Source organism: Leptodactylus fuscus, chromosome 2 (genome assembly GCF_031893055.1).
Source record: "Leptodactylus fuscus isolate aLepFus1 chromosome 2, aLepFus1.hap2, whole genome shotgun sequence".
NCBI classification, from domain to species: domain Eukaryota; kingdom Metazoa; phylum Chordata; class Amphibia; order Anura; family Leptodactylidae; genus Leptodactylus; species Leptodactylus fuscus.
The window spans coordinates 68,044,934-68,064,450 of NC_134266.1; the positions used below are offsets into that span (position 1 = coordinate 68,044,934).

At 41.4% G+C, this 19,517-nt stretch overlaps 1 protein-coding gene and 1 long non-coding RNA gene across 3 annotated transcripts in view; one reads left to right on the forward strand and one right to left on the reverse strand.

Moving 5' to 3' along the window:
* Positions 1-19,517, forward strand: part of LOC142194681 (uncharacterized) — a 431,520-nt gene that overhangs the window by 27,716 nt on the left and 384,287 nt on the right. The window lies entirely within an intron of this gene.
* The window catches only part of SH2B2 (SH2B adaptor protein 2), a 68,501-nt gene that overhangs the window by 23,364 nt on the left and 25,620 nt on the right, over positions 1-19,517 (reverse strand). The window contains exon 2 of the mRNA XM_075263954.1: positions 6,039-6,916. Within this exon, the coding sequence (XP_075120055.1) occupies positions 6,039-6,890 (852 nt within the window). The 5' untranslated portion in view covers positions 6,891-6,916. The remainder of the gene's footprint in view (positions 1-6,038; positions 6,917-19,517) is intronic.

Sequence of the window (19,517 nt, forward strand, 5' to 3'; positions counted from 1 at the left end):
AGAAATCTCCTACAGAACAGAAAGTATCAGCATACTACTAGGCTTAGTGGTCAGAATAATAATCTTTAGAAATATGTTTAACATATTTATTCTACAAAAATACACAGATTCCCATGATATATTTATGAAAAAGGCAGTAGGTAATTCTATAGGTAACAGTAATTACAATACTAATTCCGGTATCATTAGGACAAAAATAATAAAAATGTGCTTGTGAATGTTACTAGTCTGAACATGGCCTTATTTTCCAAAAACCTGCATCAGGTTAGACACACGGTTCTGCAGTGTATGGTAATAGTGTAAAAAAATCATAAAGCTTTCATAAACAGAGCCTGGATACTAGATTTTTCAGTGTGTGTATATATACACACGTGTACATAAAATGGAAGGGATATATCTGTACCACTGTGTGCAGCTTTCAGACACAATGAAGCATGGGTTGAACATTGAGAGTACTGACCTAGAGCCTATTGATCTCATAGGCTACTGAAGCTGATCGATCCCATAGGCTTCGCTGTGGTTTATCCTGCTAACTAGCAGACTGCTCTGGATACATTTTAATAGTCTTGTCATTAGCCAAAGTATATGTCATGTTTAGCAGTGAATGACCTCTTACTTGCCTTATGCTCCATCCATTGTCATGTAGAGGTAATATGTATTAAGACTCTTGGGAATTTTGGGTCATTCCTCATTCGTTTTTGGCATTTATTTTACTAATTTACCATCTGCCTCCCCTAAACTACCACCTGCCCCTGCACTATAATAGATTGCTTGGTCATACTTGAAGGCCTTTAGATATACATATTCAGATAAAACACAGATTATTATCACAACATACAAAAATATAACTTTTACTCCATCAAATGTCAATTTAATTCTCATGTACAAGAACCGCATTAGCTGCCCGCCTGCCCATCAAGTTGCAATGTCAGTTATCGGGAATACTCTATGTGGATTTTGTTTGTCTCTAATGTGCTCTATAACATGGTGGTAGTTGTTGAATATCCTTCGGGAGTTTGATAAACTCATTTAGCTATAGGTTGCTGATGTAACAGACATATAGATCATTCAAAGCTTAAACCATTACCCATGTACTTTAAGGTTGTTATTGGGACCACAATACTAAGAACCTACCCGTGCAGGTCCAACACACAACACCCCCCACCGCGTAGCGGTTTGAAAAGGTGAATAAACAATGCAGTCTGAGTCCACTAATAACCAGACACAGCGCCATACACTGTATAGTGGCTGTGTATGGTATTGCAGCTCAGCCCCTCACCTGAATGGAACAGAGCTGCAAACAGGCTCCCTTACTGGGAAATAGGATATAACGACCTAGGAAGTGGAAGCCATTTCAGTCCAGGAATCCCCCTTAAAATTCATGACAACACTCACATTTATACTCTATACTCCTCTTTGTGCAACCTTTACTCTGTTTCATCATCCATAATAGTGATGCATGTTGAACCCCTCCATGGTTTAAATGGACCAGACTTCAGGTACCATTAGAACCTTATTGTGATTTAAGGGGATTTTTTAACTAATAGCACTATCCTGCGAATACGGCATATGTGTCTTACCACAGAGGGTCTCACTGCTCAGGTACAGGAACCCCTTGTGTGAATAGAGCCGTACAGCATATGCCTGACTACTGCTCCATTCACCTCTATGGTGACAGAGTACTATACAGGGGCATAGCATTAGAGGTAGAAATAGCTACTGGCCCTGTGGCGTCAGGGGGCCCAAAGGCCTCTCTGCAACATAATAAGACCACATGGCACAAGGTAAGTAGGGCGCATGTTAATACTTTAATGTAAGAAACCCTTCCTTCCGGGACTGCTATGGCCCTCGCACACCATTCACTATATGCAACTACAAAGAAATATATTACATTTCAATAAGAAAAAGAGAAACTAGGAATCGTTGAGACAAGAAGAGTGGCACATGAAGTGTTGCATTGTCTGCAACATTAGATTTGTAGAAAACACTCCTCCCATACAGACATGACAGCTTCCACACCGTGATGCTTCACGCTACATGTTAAATGAATTAATGAAAGGTTTTTATTCCCCATTTTCTTTAGATGTACAAACAGAATATTCTACTAGCTTCTCTTGGCATCAGCTGCTCTTCTCACAGCCATACACTTTGTTTTGTGGTTGTGCTAATTGATCTGGGTGGGAGTATCACGAATTCAATGGCAGCCGTAACAAAGGCAGGCACCGTGAAAGAACCGACTACACGCACTAAAAAGCTGTTTAAGTTTTTTGTGTCCGACCATTTAGAGAATCATATGGGCTTCTATCCAGGGGGATAACTCATATCGTAGCCTGGGCTTTGGTTTTAGGATAAGGCATATTATATTTAGGTGAAAGAATTCCATTTATTATATCATGGTACTGGGGAAAAGTCTTCAAGCAAACAAAATGTGATCTAATATTTCCATTACAGAGTTCTAAGGAAAGGCAAGTCAGAATTGTTCTATCATGGAGAATGCATGTGTATTTCCTAGAGCAGACAGGTCAGGAGAGCCTACAAGTCTACTTTAAGTAATATCTAGCTAAGGTGACTTTCCCTCTATGAAAAAGTATATCAGCCAAAACGCAAAAAAATGTAAAAAGAAAATAACCATTTTAGTCCATTATAGTTCGGAAGTGTCCACAACCTGCTCAGAAAGTAGCACAGGGGCTTTGTCCTAAAATATAATAGATTAACCTTTATTTATTTTAAGACTTATATTTCTTGTGTGTTACACTCAAGTCGCGCCAAATCTGTGGTGCACATACATTACTTTGTTAACGGGAGCTGGCATCTTGCACTGGAGAGTATAACTTTAGGGGGTGTCCAAGATTTTATTAAAGGGGGTCGACCACCTCTCTTAAGCACATTCAACTGCCACCACCATGTTACAGAGTACATTGGATACTTTCGTAGATTTGGAGAAAAACAACCTTATGCAAATGAGGCAGTTAGTGCACTGGGGGCGGTCCTTCACCCTAGGAAATCTCTTGGTGCTGAAGTAGGATGGGTTTTGTCATTGCACTAGGAGGATCTACTCCCAATAGGGTAGTGTAAGCAGCAGATGATGGGGGTCTGAGTGGCAAGAGAAGTGTTTCAGGGAGCCGAAAGCAACCCGTAGAGAACCAATTGCCTTATTTCTATAAGACTACGATGTTGGTTTTTCTCCAAATCTACAAAAGTGACATACATCACAGAGGTATGTTTATCAGCATAATGTAACACAATGGCGACAGATAAATATTCTTGGAGGAGGTGGTAGACTTCCTTTAAACACATTGACTAAAAGCAAAGATTCTGATAAAATGGTAAAATCGGGGGTATTTGTTAGTCTTTTCTACAATGTTGCATTGATGACGTACCATACATGCAAGTGACCACTCCAAGAAACCACGGGAAATCCTGGACAATCCCTAAGCTATCTGAAAAACATTTATTGCACAGAATACTTTTTTTTCTAGACCATGGCAAAACTATCCATTATATAGGTATACAGTTGTATATATTAGGGGACATGTTCAGCTGAATAGTTTCATCTAGTCCAACTGAGGGTTCATTCACATGGAGGAAAATGGTGCTGAATTTGTTGTAGAATCCACGTCAGATTCAGTGCGGGAAAAAAAAAAAAAAAAAGCTCCCCATTGACTTCGAACCCATTGCAGTCAATGGGAGGCTTTTTTTTCAGTGCTGAATCTGACGCGGATTCCACACTAAATTCAGCACCATTTTCCTCTTTTCCTAAGAGTAATGGCTGAAAGCTGTGTGAACTGGGCATAAGCTGAAGTTGACAACTAACCCTTAAAGGACCACATGATTTCCGCAATTTACTTTTTAATGTAAAGCGTTCCATACAGTTTCCTGGCCTTCTGTTGAACTTGATGATGTGATGTAAAAGTTCTTTTTGTGAAAATGCATTTCTGCCAGTTCACATGCTTGAGCGGCAATAATTTGCTCATTATGTACCGTATTATGAGACTAATCTCTGTGTTCTACTAAAGCTTGTGTAGGACGGCCACAGATATCCAGCAGCTGGATAAAGCCCCCCTTGGCTTTACAATATTCCATATTCTGTGCCAGGACAGACAAATGCTCAGTGCACCACTGGCAGCATGAGGCCGAGGTTCGCTGCCAATGTCATGCTCAGTTATTGCTTTACAACAAATATAAGGGTTCATTATTTTTAGTGAGTGTAGATACACACTATAGTGTGAAACTATATGATCTAGAATCGCTGGTAGACTGTACTAGAAAACATTGACTCTATAAGAGAATAAGTCACCTGTAAAGTGCCATTTATAAGACTGTCCTGAAGGCTAAAGTCTTAATCAATAAGTAATCTTAGATTAGGTCTTAGATTTGTGGTCTTTTGGACCTTTTCAGTGCAAAGCATGGATTAAGTTAGGCATTCGACTAGCCAATGCAGAGAAAATGGGAAGATCCTCCCAGCTAAACAGATGTTGTCTCAACATGGCCGTTTTCACCATAGGGCAAACTGTGCACTTGCACCAGACATTCTGCCCAGGACAGCTCTACTCAATTGTATCAGCGGTGCTTATTTATAAGCAAGGATTATTATTTATAGACAGGGATTACTATTAATAAGGGTGCATTATTATTTATAAGCAAGGAATCTTAGCCCCCCCATTTAAATAATAGTCCCTGCTTATAAATAATGACCGCTTTATAATTAATATTGATAAGGGTGCAGTTTTCTGTGAACAGGACATATTAGTTATAAGGGGGAACTACTATTTACAAGTGCAGGGGCAGTAAGAGGGAATTATACTATGTGGGGGCCATTTTAATTTGGCTAGGTCAGGTATGTAAGTGGTGGTGATGGGAAGAGGGGGGGCCCACTTATAAAACCTTTGCACTAGGCCCAGCAATGTGTTAAAGCGGCCCTGTGTCTCAGCACTGAATGAGGTCCATAGTACCAAAAGATTGACATGTTAAGAAGGTTTTCTAATGTCAGATCTTCATAGCCTCGCCTGGACTGTGCTCTATGATGGTCATCCAGTGTTGGTAAACATTGGTGGACTGGGCATTTGTTAAGTCTAATGTGTCGGTCTCATTTTAGTGGACTAAATAAGGGCTTGTTGTCTGTACTCCAATGGCAGAGGTTGAGGAAAATGAGAAGTTGTTTGTTCTGATATTGGCCCAGCTCAGCATAAACCTCTTCATCCATTTTACTGGTTGGTTTTAAGTGCATACCAGCTCCTGCACAGGAGTCTGTAGAATAATCCAGGACAAGGATGGCCCACATTTTGATATACCTTAGACTGATCAGTCAGGGAACGTTCACACTTGCAGTCAGGGAACGTTCACACTTGCACTCATGTTTGCCCAGGGGTTTTCATCCCATTCCCCAGAGAAACTGTATAAGGGACGGTTTCCCAGCAGTCTGTTTTAAATCCCATTCATTTGAATAGGTTTTTAAAGCATACTGCCAGTGTCCATATGAGGCCTCTCCACGGGGATGCAGTTTGTTTTGTTTTTTTTGCATGAACACAAAGTCCTGCATGTCCAACTATGTCCGTACAAAAAAAAAAAAAAAAAAAAGAAAAAAAAAAGAACACGGTTTCCCCGCGGAGAGGCTGCATATGGATACTGGCGGTTTGCTTTAAAAACCCATTCAAATGAATGGGATTTAAAACAGAGACTGCTGCGAAGACCCGGAGGGCGGACATGGACACAAGTGTGAACGCCCCCTCATGAAGCTATTTTATACCAAGGACAGTTCTTTTGTTAGAAATTTATAACCATTCTTTATTTCAAAAACAAAGATGTAGCAGTTAAACCAAATTTCTGCAATTGGTTAAACTACTATAGCGTGATAGCTTATCGTGGAAGACAAAGCCAATGAAACATGATTGGAAAACATTTTTCAATGACTTATTATTTTTTGTGGTCTTCTGTCAGAAGATATCACGCAGCAGCAGTTTAACCAATTGCAGAAGTTCTGGTTAACTCTTGATATATCTGTACTTGCAGTTTAAGATGGACATTTTCTTATTCCTTACCTTGGGAGGCACATAGAACTCAAGGAGAAATCTTTCTCCTTCCATTTTCACGGCTTTTCTCAAAAGCAAGCGACATTTTTGCCACTGAGAACTTCCAACACAATTGGTGTCATCAGCAACCATGAACCTGAGAGTTCCTTCTCTCTGAATATCGACAGCATCTATCTTAGCCGCCTGCATTTTTGACAGTCGTAATTTGTGAGTCCATTTTTCCCGTGGCTCTACTTGCTCTTTGCTGCCTGATGTGCAGTGTTCACGCTCTGAGCGCTTCATTGTTCCATTGTCTATGCCAGGTTCTGGAGAGGACTTTCTATGCCACATCTCCTTCATGCCATCCACCACACACAAACTCATATTCCTCAACGAGAAACCCTTTTTAAATTTTGGCTTGGAGCTCCCATGTACTGATACATCCTCTGAGCTTCGTGAGTGTCCGTAGGGTGAGACCTTGTGGGCTCTGGCTTGAGTCCGACTTAAATATTTATTTGTCATAGTATTCTCCATGCTGTCTAAAGACTCTGTGGAGGTTTCCTCTTTCCTGGGGACAAAATCCCTTGCTAAAGGCACCTGGCAATTTTGTAGTCCTACAAAGGGTACAATGTTATACTTAGTTGGAGAGTCAGAGACATATACCCTACTAACTTCAAAACTGAAGAAATCTAAAAAATTGGCAGCAAAATGGTGGGAGAATGAGCTTTCTGCCCCTGGTGCATTGTAGTGAGGGTTCTCCTTTAAAAACTGGCAGAATTTCTGAGCAAAGTCCACTGCAGCGGCTTGTGCATGAAGCTCACAGAACTCCTTCCAGTCCGGAAGCTGGGAGGAAGAGTCTTGATTAAGTGCATCACCATTCATGGCTGTTCCATTCCTCTCCAAGAAATCTGAAAGTCAAAAAAGAAGAAAAATGACCAACCAGAAAAGAAGAACAAAATATGGAAGAAATTTTCAATTTTATTTTATCTAACTAGATAAGAAATGTACTCAAATTTCAGAATATACCATTTGTTGGGAAGTTAGTTCGGTAGAAGCAGTGGTGCGGACCCAAACAGTCAAGACAGAGACACAAAGCATGCAGCAAACTGGTTTATTTAGGGAAAAAAAAAAAAAAAAAAAACAGGAAAATAAATAAACCTTGACTTCAGGCACAAAAACAAAATATAGCCTTAACTTCAGGCAAAAACAAAATAAAAACATGCTCGTCTGAGCAACTAAGGGGGTGTTCACACTACTGTCGGTGTCCGACAGCTAGTGTCCGCTGCTAATGTCCGTTCGAAATCTTGTGCGGACATTAGCAGCGGACACTAGCTGTGTCCATGACATTTTGCCTAGATTTAAATGGAGATCGGGTGCGTTTTTTATAGTCTGTGCCTGTCTTAACTGTCCGTTCCCAAAGATGTCAGACAGCAAAAACCTACATGTCGGGTTTTTCTGTCCGCTTGAAAAGTCGGACATCTTTGAGAACGGACAGTTAAGGACAGACACTGACTGTAAAAGAATGCACCCGATGTCCATTTAAATCTATGCAAAATATCACGTACACAGCTAGTGTCCGCTGCTAATGTCCGCACAAGATTTTGAACAGACATTAGCAGCGGACACTAGCTGTCGGACACAGACTGTAGTGTGAACGCTCCCTAACTAAACCAGGGGTCGGCAACCCTTGGCATGCGTGCCACACTCCACTGGCACAGCAGACAGGAGCTGCAGCAGGGGATCGTCCCTTCATTGCTCTCAGGACGCTCCTCTTTCTCTCGCTGCTTTCTGCCCACCAATGAGAGGAGAGAAGTGAGCTCAGGGGGCGGAGCTTATCACTACACAGCTCCAGGACCCTGCCTGCAGTGAGAGCTCCTGCTGTGGGTATCCTGCACACAAGAGACCTAGAAGAGGAGAGGGAAAGAGAAGCTACCAGCAAAGTGAAAGTAAAAAAAAAACAAAAAAAAACAAAAAAAAACACACAGGTAGATACTGAGGTTACTATGCCTAGTAATATAAGGCATTTGGGGTTATTAATTTAGTTTCAGTAACTCCAGTTGCCTCACATTAATAGCAATTAACCCCATCATGTCCCTCACATTAAAGGGGTTGTCCCATAACAAGGATCCTATCTATACTGCTAGTTTATGTGGATATAAGACTTTTCCTAAATACATTGCTTTATCAAAACTGCTTTGTTTGGCCGCTATCTTAATTTACTCACTTCATTGTTGACACTGGCCCTTGGGATTATCTGCTCATTTGTCAAGTGAAGTAGCTGCCTGTTTCTGCCTGCTCTCGGGGGGGGGGGGGAGAGGGGGGGCTGACAAGCAACAGAGCTCCTCATATAAGGGAGGGGGAGGTGAGATCTCCGGGATTACTGTGCTGTCTATCTTCAGCTTTTACACTTATCAGACGGTTTAATTGAATTTGGCTGATAACGGCTGAGATAAGGAGTCCTTTACCTCTGTATGTAATGCAAGTGCACTCAAAGCCAGCTCTGCTACATCAGTTTCCACATCAGCATCATACTGTGGATCATAGATAGCAGAGCAAGTGAAACCCCACCCACCAATGTGCGAGAAATCCAGGAAGTGAAGAGAGTACAGAGTCTTCAGGCTGCAGAACAAGAGTTATGGGAATACCCCTTTAACCCCTGTGTACCTCACATAAGGGTTACTAATATGTGAGACATATGGAGGTAATAATAAAGGACCTCAATGATGAAGATACTTAGAGCCCCACATATGCGTGAATAGCCTTTAAAAAGGCTATTCAGGCACTGCTAAAGTTATATTAAACTATCTGCTGCTGCTACTACTACTACTGCGCATGCACCCGCGCCATTTTTTATCGATGGCAGTTCGCGAGAGCCAGAGAAAGACGGGACTCGAAGACATCGCTGAAAGAGGAGGCGTGGCTGAAGAGGACGTCAGAGCCTGAATGGGGGGGGGGGGGTAGTTTAATATAACTTTAGTGGTGCCTGAATAGCCTTTTTAAAGGCTATTCACGCATATATGGGGCTCTATCAGCACAATTTTGCTGATGGAGCCCCTTTATTTATTACCTCCATGTCTCCCACATATCAGTAACTTATGTAAATCTCATAGAGGGTTAATGTTAGGGACATGATGCTATTAATATGAGGAACATGGATTTACTAAACTGTAATGCACATGACCAGACTTTTTATCCACAATTATTGATAATATTGTGGACTATTATATTTGCGGCCGTGTGTCTGGGCCAAAATTGATGAGCTGCAAATTATGGAGCAGATCCTATAGCTGTCCTATATGTGTCTGCATTTGCCGCCCTGTCAATTCATTTTTCATGTATAAAGTCAGTGAAAACTACATCCGTGCTGCTTTTTGTGCGGGAAGCTTTAGGCCAGGTTCACACAGTGTTTTTTTGGACCGGAATTTGACCCGGAGGCCGGCCTCAGATTCCGGGTCAAAAAACCAGCTAGCAGCGACTGGATGCCAGCACAGTGCATCGGCATCCAGTCACAGCTTTCCACTCTGCATTAGGCCCAAATAAATGGGCCTTGTCAGGAGGGAGGAGTCACGAGGCAGATGTCTGTGGCTAAATGAGCCGCGGAATCCGCCGACAGAAAGGGCATGTCACTTCTTTTTTTCTGCGAGCGGGAACAAACCGCTTGCAGATAAAAGGATATGACCGGCTCTCATTGATTTCAATGGGAGGCGGTTTTTTGAGTCGGATTCCGCATCAAAATCCAACCCAAAACCCCCAGTCTGTACCCAGCCTAAGGGGTGTAGCACACAACCGTGTTTCATGGTCTGTATGTCAGCCAGATTTACTGGCTTGAACATCATGTTGAGAGCGGGACTCCTAGCAATATAGTCATCTATGATACTAGGAGTCCCTGCCTACCAGCGACATTCTGCCCCATATCTATCACAGTACAGGACAGTATGTCATTGGTTGAGTGCTGCTCCTATAAGGCTGAGGCCCCATGTTGTGGAAAGCTGCATTTTTGTTGCAGATTTTGCAGCAATTTTTTGAGCTAAAGCCAAGAATGGTACAACAAGAAATGGGAAATATCTAGGAATCTTCTTATAAGTCCCTCTTCTGCTCAATCCACCCCTGTCATTATTTCAGAAGAACGCAGCAAAATCTGCAACAACAAAAAAAAGCTGCATTTCTGCAATGTTGGGCCTCAGCCTTAGGGTGCATTCACACTCCGTTTCCTGAAGCTTATTCTGAACGTAAAACACGTTCAGAATAAGCGGCGTATAAAGCAGCTCCATTCATTTCTATGGGAGCCGGCATACGAGCGCTCCCCATAGAAATGAATGGGCTGCTTCTTTCACTGCGAGCAGTCACTTTGAAGTGAATGGGAAGTTCCGGCGTATACGGCAAACTCTGCTCATGCCGAGCCGTACACGCCGGCACTTCCCATTCACTTCAATGGGACTGCTCGCAGTGAAAGAAGCAGCCCATTCATTTCTATGGGGAGCGCTCGTATGCCGGCTCCCATAGAAATGAATGGAGCTGCTTTATACGCCGCTTATTCTGAACGTGTTTTACGTTCAGAATAAGCTTCAGGAAACGTAGTGTGAATGCCCCCTTAGGGTGTTTCTTTTCAGGTAGTGACACACTGTGTACCCAGATGCAGCTATAGCCAAATCTAGTCCCCAGGCAACAGTGCTGTCACTTTGGTATAAGTGTGACATCTATTAATTCTGGTTACCGCACTGCAAGGAATTAAATGTGGCTGAAATTAATCCATGTTTCTTTTACAAAAAGTGAAGGTACTGGCGGCTAGGGAATAGATGCAGCATCCAGGTACATGGTGTGTCTCCCCCTATAGGTGTTACCTCACTCTGCTACCAGTCGCACACATTTACCACTAACTGCGGGTTACACATGTACTTACATTGCTTCTAATGGAAAAGTACAGGTGTATCCAGGGAAATAGCGGTAAACATATGTGGCTGGGAGAACAGTATGGCAGCACCTCTATGTTTCGGTTTGTGCTATATAGTATAGGGGTTGTTAGTCTTACAATTTTAAAAAAAAGGTTGCCTACTCCTGAACTAAACAGATCTGGTAAGAGGACTTTCACACCTGCGCTCGTTCTCCGGTTTGTGCATTTCGCCGGCGATCAGTCTTAAAACTCATTCCCTTGGATGGGATTGTAAAGGTGATTGTGTGCTCTGTCTGTCCGCGGGGAAAGTTTTTTTTTTAGCCGGACGCAAAGTCCTGAATGTCCAAAAATTCATGTTATTATATATCATATAGAGAATATACTGGGGACAATGGATGTAACTCTCCTTTCTCAAGATTAACAAAGATTCTCTTAATTGGCTCTAGAAATCATTTCAGCAGCAATGTGTATGGTGTGAACTGAACTGAAGCAATAATAAGTAAAACAACATTTCTCGCCAGCTTTGGGAAACCTATTTGAATCACATTCATTTTAATAGCTGTAAATATTAGCAGGATGACCTGCAGCGATGGCACAGAGAACACTGTCAGGAACTGTTCATCTCAATTCTTAAACAGATTCAGCGGGTCCAAGATGTAACAGACAAAATCTACATTTTCAAGATACTGTATTTAGCCTGACCAAGATTGTGCCCTATATAAACAACCTTGTTTATTTGTGCCAGAAAACTTTTATATATAGGATTTATTTGTAACATTTCCTTAAGGGGATAAGTGGATTGTCGGGGTTGTCAGAAGACCAGAATATACACAGTAAGCATGTTTATAAAAGCATGTCAAATTTAAAAAAAAAAATATATATATATATATATATATATATATATATATATATATATATATATATATATATCTTATAGATAGATATTCCCACATAAACCCCCTTTAAAACGTGTCCAAGTTTTTTGTTGCAGTCAATAAATGCTGTCTATATATGTTATCTGAATGGTATATCATTTCATACATATACAGTAGGTATCAACCTTTCAGAAACCACATGGATGTTGGCAAGATAAAAGTCCTAACATATGGCTCTTGACAATTTCTCCAATTCTAATCATTTGTTCTCATGCTTTATAGGAGGGATTCTCCAGCCGTATGATCAAGAGGACCTATCCTCAGAATAGGAAACCAATATCAGATCAGGAGTATGGGCTGAGCTGAAGTAACTCAGCATGGCCCCTACAAAACATGTAGTTCCTGCGTCAATGGTTGCTGTGAACAAATGATGGTTGGTGGGGACCAAGAGACTGACACCCCCTTCACTGATCTGAAATTTATAACCTATCCTGGACAGTCCCTTCAGGAAGTCCAAGGTCACAAAACAGAGACTACAATAATAATAATAATAATAATAATCAGATTGTGGCGATTTACATCCATACCTGCTGGCGATATAGGTGTATAAGCATATATAAAGAACCAGCAGGGCTAGTGACTTGTATGTTGTACTCTAAATGCCAAGGGCTAATAGACCACAGGAAAAGTAGGGAAGAGGAAAATCACAAAACCTATAATGGATGATGAAAGCAAACAGGATATAAACTTGTCGTCAAAGTTTGATTCAGGAATATTTTGGACTTGGGAATGGTGGAGGGTGTGGGGCTTAACAATCCTGTCTTAATGCGGACAGTCACAGCATTCTAGAGAGGAAGGGTGGAGGTCTAATCTCCGGCAATAGATTAAAAAGATTCCAACTTATATTGCAATTAAAACTGACAAATACAAAAGACAAACAGGATATTACTGGAGGGACCTGGGAAAGTAAATGCACTGAAAACATCCCAGCACATTCTATGTCTAACATTCATATAAGGGGGCTTTTGACCAGATAAGGCTAATTGCCTATCCTTAGGGGTAGGGGTGCTCTTGACATCCCCTGAACAGCTGCTGAAGGAGCCGCAGTTCTATCATAATGTCATCACTGTGTAGTGGCCGTGAGTAGTTCTACAATTTCCCTATTCGCTTCAATGGGGAACTAACAGCCAATATGGATTGCAAAAGAGTTTGTAAATCTGAAGCTCTGCAACACTCGTGCGACTCCTTCCAAGCACTGATCGAAAACTGTAGGACTATTCTGTTTAGCCACCAATTTTATCTGGCTAGAAAACTTTAAGGAGGTGAAAAAAAAAGCAATTTCAAGAAAAGATATCACAATAGAACTCATTCAAAAGAGTGGGATGGGGTAAGAAGCAAGGAAAGTTGGTTGGTAATGGGAGAGTAAATCTACCAGACTTTGAGAAAGATTCAACCTCAAAATCAGCACCAAATTCCACCCTGTATTCAAAGGAAGGCAGAGGTCGAAACAGGACAATGAAAAAAAAAAAAAAAAAAAAACCCTGCTCAATCTTATAATGAATTCCGAAGCGGACCCAGTGCCAGAACCTGGGACACAAGCCACTATGAAGATCAGGACCGTTCATCTGAGGATAAGAAAGCCACAGTGGAAAGCTGGAGGAGGGGGTAGAGGTGTGAACATCTACTGAAACCACACACTGGAGTACAAAAGATAATCCCATAGAACTTTAGTCCTACGGTATCGGAGCCATGACAGATCACTCATACTCCAACCTATCCCCTACTAACCTAGCGAATATATGTTAGCTAAGTACGCTACCTAACCCAAAAAGCATATATCCCAGATTCTGAATATCCCCATTTATTTTAACATTGATAAATTTGTAATGAGGGCACTCAAGCCAAATCCCAAAACCCCCAGTGGTCAGTTGTTTTCCAATTTTACCCATCACTATACATTTGGCCTGTGGGTCGGACTACAGTATCTGGAGGAAACCCACACAAACATGGGGAGAACATATAGACTGTAGGCAGAAGTTGCCCTTGGTTGCATACAGCCACGTCAGACGTATTAGTACTCAGTGTAAGATATGGGAACGACAGCATGGGCGGTGGTCTCAGTTTACTTTGCTGCAGCAAAGTGACGCGGGAGCTTCAGCAGTGACGTCTGCATATACTGTATGGCACAAGACTGCTGGGACCCCTGTAGTGGAAGAGGATTCACATGAAGAGTACTGGTTATTATATTACATTAGCCAATGTTGACATATACACAATATATATATATATATATATATATATATATATATATATATATATATACACACACATACACACATACACGTCAATTATGTCAAATACCATTTTTTCTAGTTCATCTCTTTTCTATCCCAGCAGAACACAATGACATATTTGTCAAGAAATAACACAACACTGCAATCCAAGAAAGCATTTCTTTGTCAGATGATTTTACAGAAGGTGTTTTCACTACATCAGCATCCCATCACCCCCTACTTCCCTAAAAGAGTCATTGCCCAGAGAAGAACTTGAAACTGGAGAGAATCCAGCAAGTATTCGGGCACTGGTTTACCGTAAAACAAGAATCCCCGACACAAGAATACCAAGCCAAGTCACATGAAGAGTATGGGGAGATGTAACACAATGTTAACCCTTTAGAATAGCGAATGTGATCCTGTCAATCTGCACAGCACAGTACAGTGTTGTTTCCTTGAATAAAGATGGTTTTTTACCACATTTGCCATCAACAAAGATTGCACAGACTCCCTTGGGGGTGGTGGACAGATGGAGGGCTCCGATTCCTTGTGAAGAAAGGTGCGTGGTATAAATTTACTTGTTTTCCCAGAATCCAATAATAAACAAATCCAGTTCTCTCTGACGCACCAATGTTATCTTACCCCAATAGGACCACACAGGGGAGAATTACCTCTAATAGGTGCCACTGTTGTGCTGAAAAATATGCAAGTTTTATACATTTACTATGGGACTGCCCGTACATTGGCTCTTTTTGGAAGGGGTGATGGATAGACAGATCACAAATACCCCCACATTTTGTCACCTGGGCCTAATCTGTGAGGAAGACTGGACTCATCGTGAGACAGTATTCCTAAGGGAAGTACATATCTGCAGTGGATATCTGACAGACCCCACAACTGGTTAATACCGCTCTCACTTATGAGAATATTTTTTACAGCCACAGAGTCTGCCCAGTTAAATTTTCCCAGGTATGAGGTTCATAGGGCTCGTCACCACTACCCATTATATTGTCGGGGGCTTTGTAATGCTCTCTCTGAGGTTGCAGAATTATTTAGAAGTTAATTTCTCCTATTTTTGTTCCTTATATACCCAATGCCCTATGTTGTACTTGCCAGTGAGAATATATAAGGTACATTATTTGATAATTTTGTACCTGCTATACCTTCCCGATTGGATGTTGTCTGTACTCTGTAACCATGCACACTACACAGTAAGTTTTTTTCTTTTTGTTTTCTTTACATCTTCAAGCACAATGCCAATGATGTATGATGTGTTTTACAGCTGCAGCCAATGGACTCTGGAGCAGTGGAAATCTATGGAGCAACACATCACACATCTCTATCCAGCTCTCTGACGGACTAGTTTGGGCAATGGCAGGAGAACAATACCTACCCGACTGCATTGTCCCAACAGGAACATTTGGTGGAGGATTAAACACAGTAGGTGCAACCCCCAGACTCCTAAACCCAGAATGAGCAGAGAATAGAAAAAATAAAATCTTTCCCCATGACACTATATAGCAATTTGCTCATACGCTAACATGTTGCTGTCTAAACAGACTGCATGTTCAATTCGACAGGATCCCTTTAAACATCGAATTAACCCTGTCATGACTGTATGACATATATGGATACTTGAGGGGGGTTTTTAACAGTAACTCAGCCCTACTTGCTTCTTGGGCATAGAGACCTTTTCATGGCATCGCCGTTTTGTGCGAGTTCCTTATTTTGGACAGTAAACACACATCACAATAAAGCCTGAGATGACTCCGGCCAGTGAAGCTCTCCTCTGGGGGAAAACTTTGTGGTCTATACTCTAGTTTTGTGTTTGGCATGAAGGATGTGTGCTCATCTTTTATTCAATGTTTACTGCTCTGCACATGCCGGAGTCTCATCACCGGCCCCTAGCAATGCCACTTCACAGTCCCTTGAATGTAAATGTAACACTATGTTCCTGTTTAATGGTAAGCTTCTGGTTTGGAAATTTATGTCCCAAACCGTAAGATTCATGCTCGAACATTCCTGGGCTTTCACACAAGGCATCTTTTTCAAGCTATTTTTTCCACAGTATTGCATTTATTTATTCAGCTAGTTTGGATTTCTAATGTCTTGCCTTTGCTAACTGATCTGGAGGAAGATCAATATCTTTTATTGATTTCTTTAGAAAACAGCATTAAATATTTACAGCATGTACATTTTTTTCTGCCTCATAAATTTCATGTTGTTAGAGGAAAAGATCAGAAGCATAAAAACAATAATCACATTACAGCGTAATACTGCAATGGGCTCTACTGCGCAATGTGAATGGTTAACTCAAATAAAAAAAAAAAAATATGGATACGGTCACGTGTTGTGGCCTTTAGAATAGGTTTACAAAAATTAGCATTAGCTTCACTGTAGGGAGGCTCAACATATGCACAAAATGGGAGCCAGTGTCAGACTGGATTTCCCTGGGTTCACCCAAGGCATTGTATTCTGTGGGTTCACTCCCCCATTGATATATCGGTATTTGTAATAAACCCATAAGAAATAAGCCCTAGTGGAAAGTGATCATTCTTCAAAAGCAGTTCCAAATGGGTTTTTGGCACCCCATTTATATAACAAGACATGCGCCCACCAGAGGATACTCTGGTGGACAAGTCCAACCCTGTTAATAGTCAATATAATGGACTGTTAAAGTGTTATTCCCATCTCCAGGGTTATAATTATGCTTGTTTTGGCCAATACGTTGCTTTCTCTATCCTGCTCCATTTCTCAAATGCTGCTAAATAGGTCTCCTCAGTGTTTACAGCTTCTTGCCTAGGTTTCCTCCAACTTTGTGGCCACCAGCAGTGGTCAGGATGGTGACATCGGTATCTATTCCCAGCCACCTCTGTTCTTTACATTGTGAATGAAGGTGCATTCTGTCACCTCTGCAAAGTGCTCTCAGCTGTTGAGCCAAGACAAGCACTAAAACAGTGCTTGGTCAGTGTCCGATATCTCTGTCTGTAAATCCACAGACAACTGTGTACAGCATAGAATAAGAACAATTTCTGAGAAAGCTGCTGGTCTAACTTGTACAAGATACTGGCTAAGGCCTGGTTCACATCTGCATTCAGGTTTCTGTTCAGGGATTCTGCTTGGGGAACCCCCGAACAGAAACCTATCTGCATAAAAAAAGCGGTTACCTAAGGAAACCTGCGGACCCCATAGACTATAATGGTGTCCGTGTGGTTTTCCGCTCAAAAAATACAGAGAGAAAAGAGGACTTCTCTCCGCAACGGAATGGCCCAAACGCAGATGTGAACCAGGCCTAAGCCAGCCCACCGTGTTATTGACACCAGGAGGTGGAGAGGAGAGAAGTAAACAATCCTGAGATGGGACATCCCTTTTAAGATACAAATGGTCAAGAACTGCAGTGTTTCCTATAGCCATTTTCCAAACTAAATTTGTTACCTTACAAGTTATGGTTAAAATAGTCATCAAGTGTAGGGTTGTAGGTCATAAGATTTTTGACCATGTAAGTTGAAAGTTACTAAACAGTACACATGGAATGGAGTGTTGGAATAGAATAAAAATAGGAACAGAAATGGCAAACAAATGATGATAGGCAAAGAAAAAAAATAGATCTCCTATTAGGGCATATGGATGTCAGCATTACCGTTTCATCCTACTAATATTATAAGTGTGAAAGTTTGTGTGTTTGGATGTTTGTGAGTTTGGATGTTTGTTCCTCAATCACGCTAAAACGCCTGGACGGATTTGCGTGCAATTTTCCACAAACATAGTTTTCCCTTAGGATTGAGTCACAGGCTACTTTTGGTGCCACTAAACAACATGGCTTCCTAGCAGGAGACTCACAAAAGCAGGACTCCTAGCCCCAGCTATAGACTCACACACACTGCCTGGCATTTCCTGCCTCAACCTGCCTGCACACTCCTTACTGTCACCTCAGGAGTAGCCCTCACTCTACTCACTCACATTTACATATAGCTTTCCACTATATAACACATCACATTGTCTGTATCACGACATACACAATACAACACATCACATTGTCTGTATCACGACATACACAATACAACACATCACATTGTCTGTATCACGCCATACACAATACAACACATCACATTGTCTGTATCACGCCATACACAATACAACACATCACATTGTCTGTATCACGCCATACACAATACAACACATCACATTGTCTGTATCACGACATACACAATACAACACATCACATTGTCTATATCACGACATACACAATACAACACATCACATTTGCTAGCCCACCAAACTTTTTAAAGCTCTTTTACAGTTTCACACGTCTGTGTCCGCCCAATTCTCAAATCACCGCAGACGAAGTCGCGGGTAAAAGCTAGTTTATAATAAAACTGACTATATTTTTGTGGATTCAGCACAGCTATGTATTACATAGTCCTATGTTACAGGGTATTCTAGTAAACATAAGTTCTTCCCATGCCCCATCTACTGAACATGGGATAACAAAGAGCCAAATGCTGTATTCTGCCATCTCTATCAAGACCGATCGACACAGAATGGATTGCTAGTGTGCTGGCTTGATCATAAAACCATTGAGAACTTGGGACCCTGCTCTTGTGATCAGTGGGAATCCCAAGTGGTTGGAAATCCTATTGATCTAGTAGTTATCCTCTTGTCTGGTGGACAGGTAATAGACATCTGTGGCATACCAGTTTGGTTATAAGGGATTCTGTCACCAGAACAGTCCCCAACTAGAAGCAGAGTCAGGTAGCAGGAATTCACCTTAATAAAAAAAGTTTCTGATTCCCATTCGGCCTTTCCATGCCAAGACATTCACTTTTTTTTTCCTAATGTACTGTACTAATGAGCTGTTTGGTGCAACAAGGACGTCACCATTGCTCTCATTACACCCCGCTATGATTAACAGGGTGAGATAGTACACGTCAGTCATAGAAGAGAGGGATGGAGGGGCTGGGGGCTGGAAAGCATAGCTCCTTGGAGTGATGAGAGCGACGGTGACGCCCTTGTAATTAGAAATGACTGAACACTAATCTAAATAATCAAGAAAAACACAGAATAGACCCAACCTAGACTGTAGACAAATTCTCACCAAAAGTTTGCTAGGACCTAAAGATCTGTGTCCTCTATTCACTGTGTCTTAGCAATAGGTCATCATATTGAGTATGACCTCTAAGATCTGACTTCTAGGACTCCTACCAATCTCACTAGCACGGTGTCTTCTATCTTCTAGTCTCTGAGTCTCAGAGATCAGTCTCAATGTGATGGCATACTCTAGCAACGAAATGTCAGCTCCCTCCAAAAATGACTCATGTCCATCTTTAATAGATGATACGGACATGCCATTTATTTATACTATAGCACATTTTTATTTTCTCTCTTTTCACAGATACATAAAACAATAAACACATAACACCTGGCACTGGAATACAAGCTTTCACTGACAAATGTATTAAATTTGTCATGA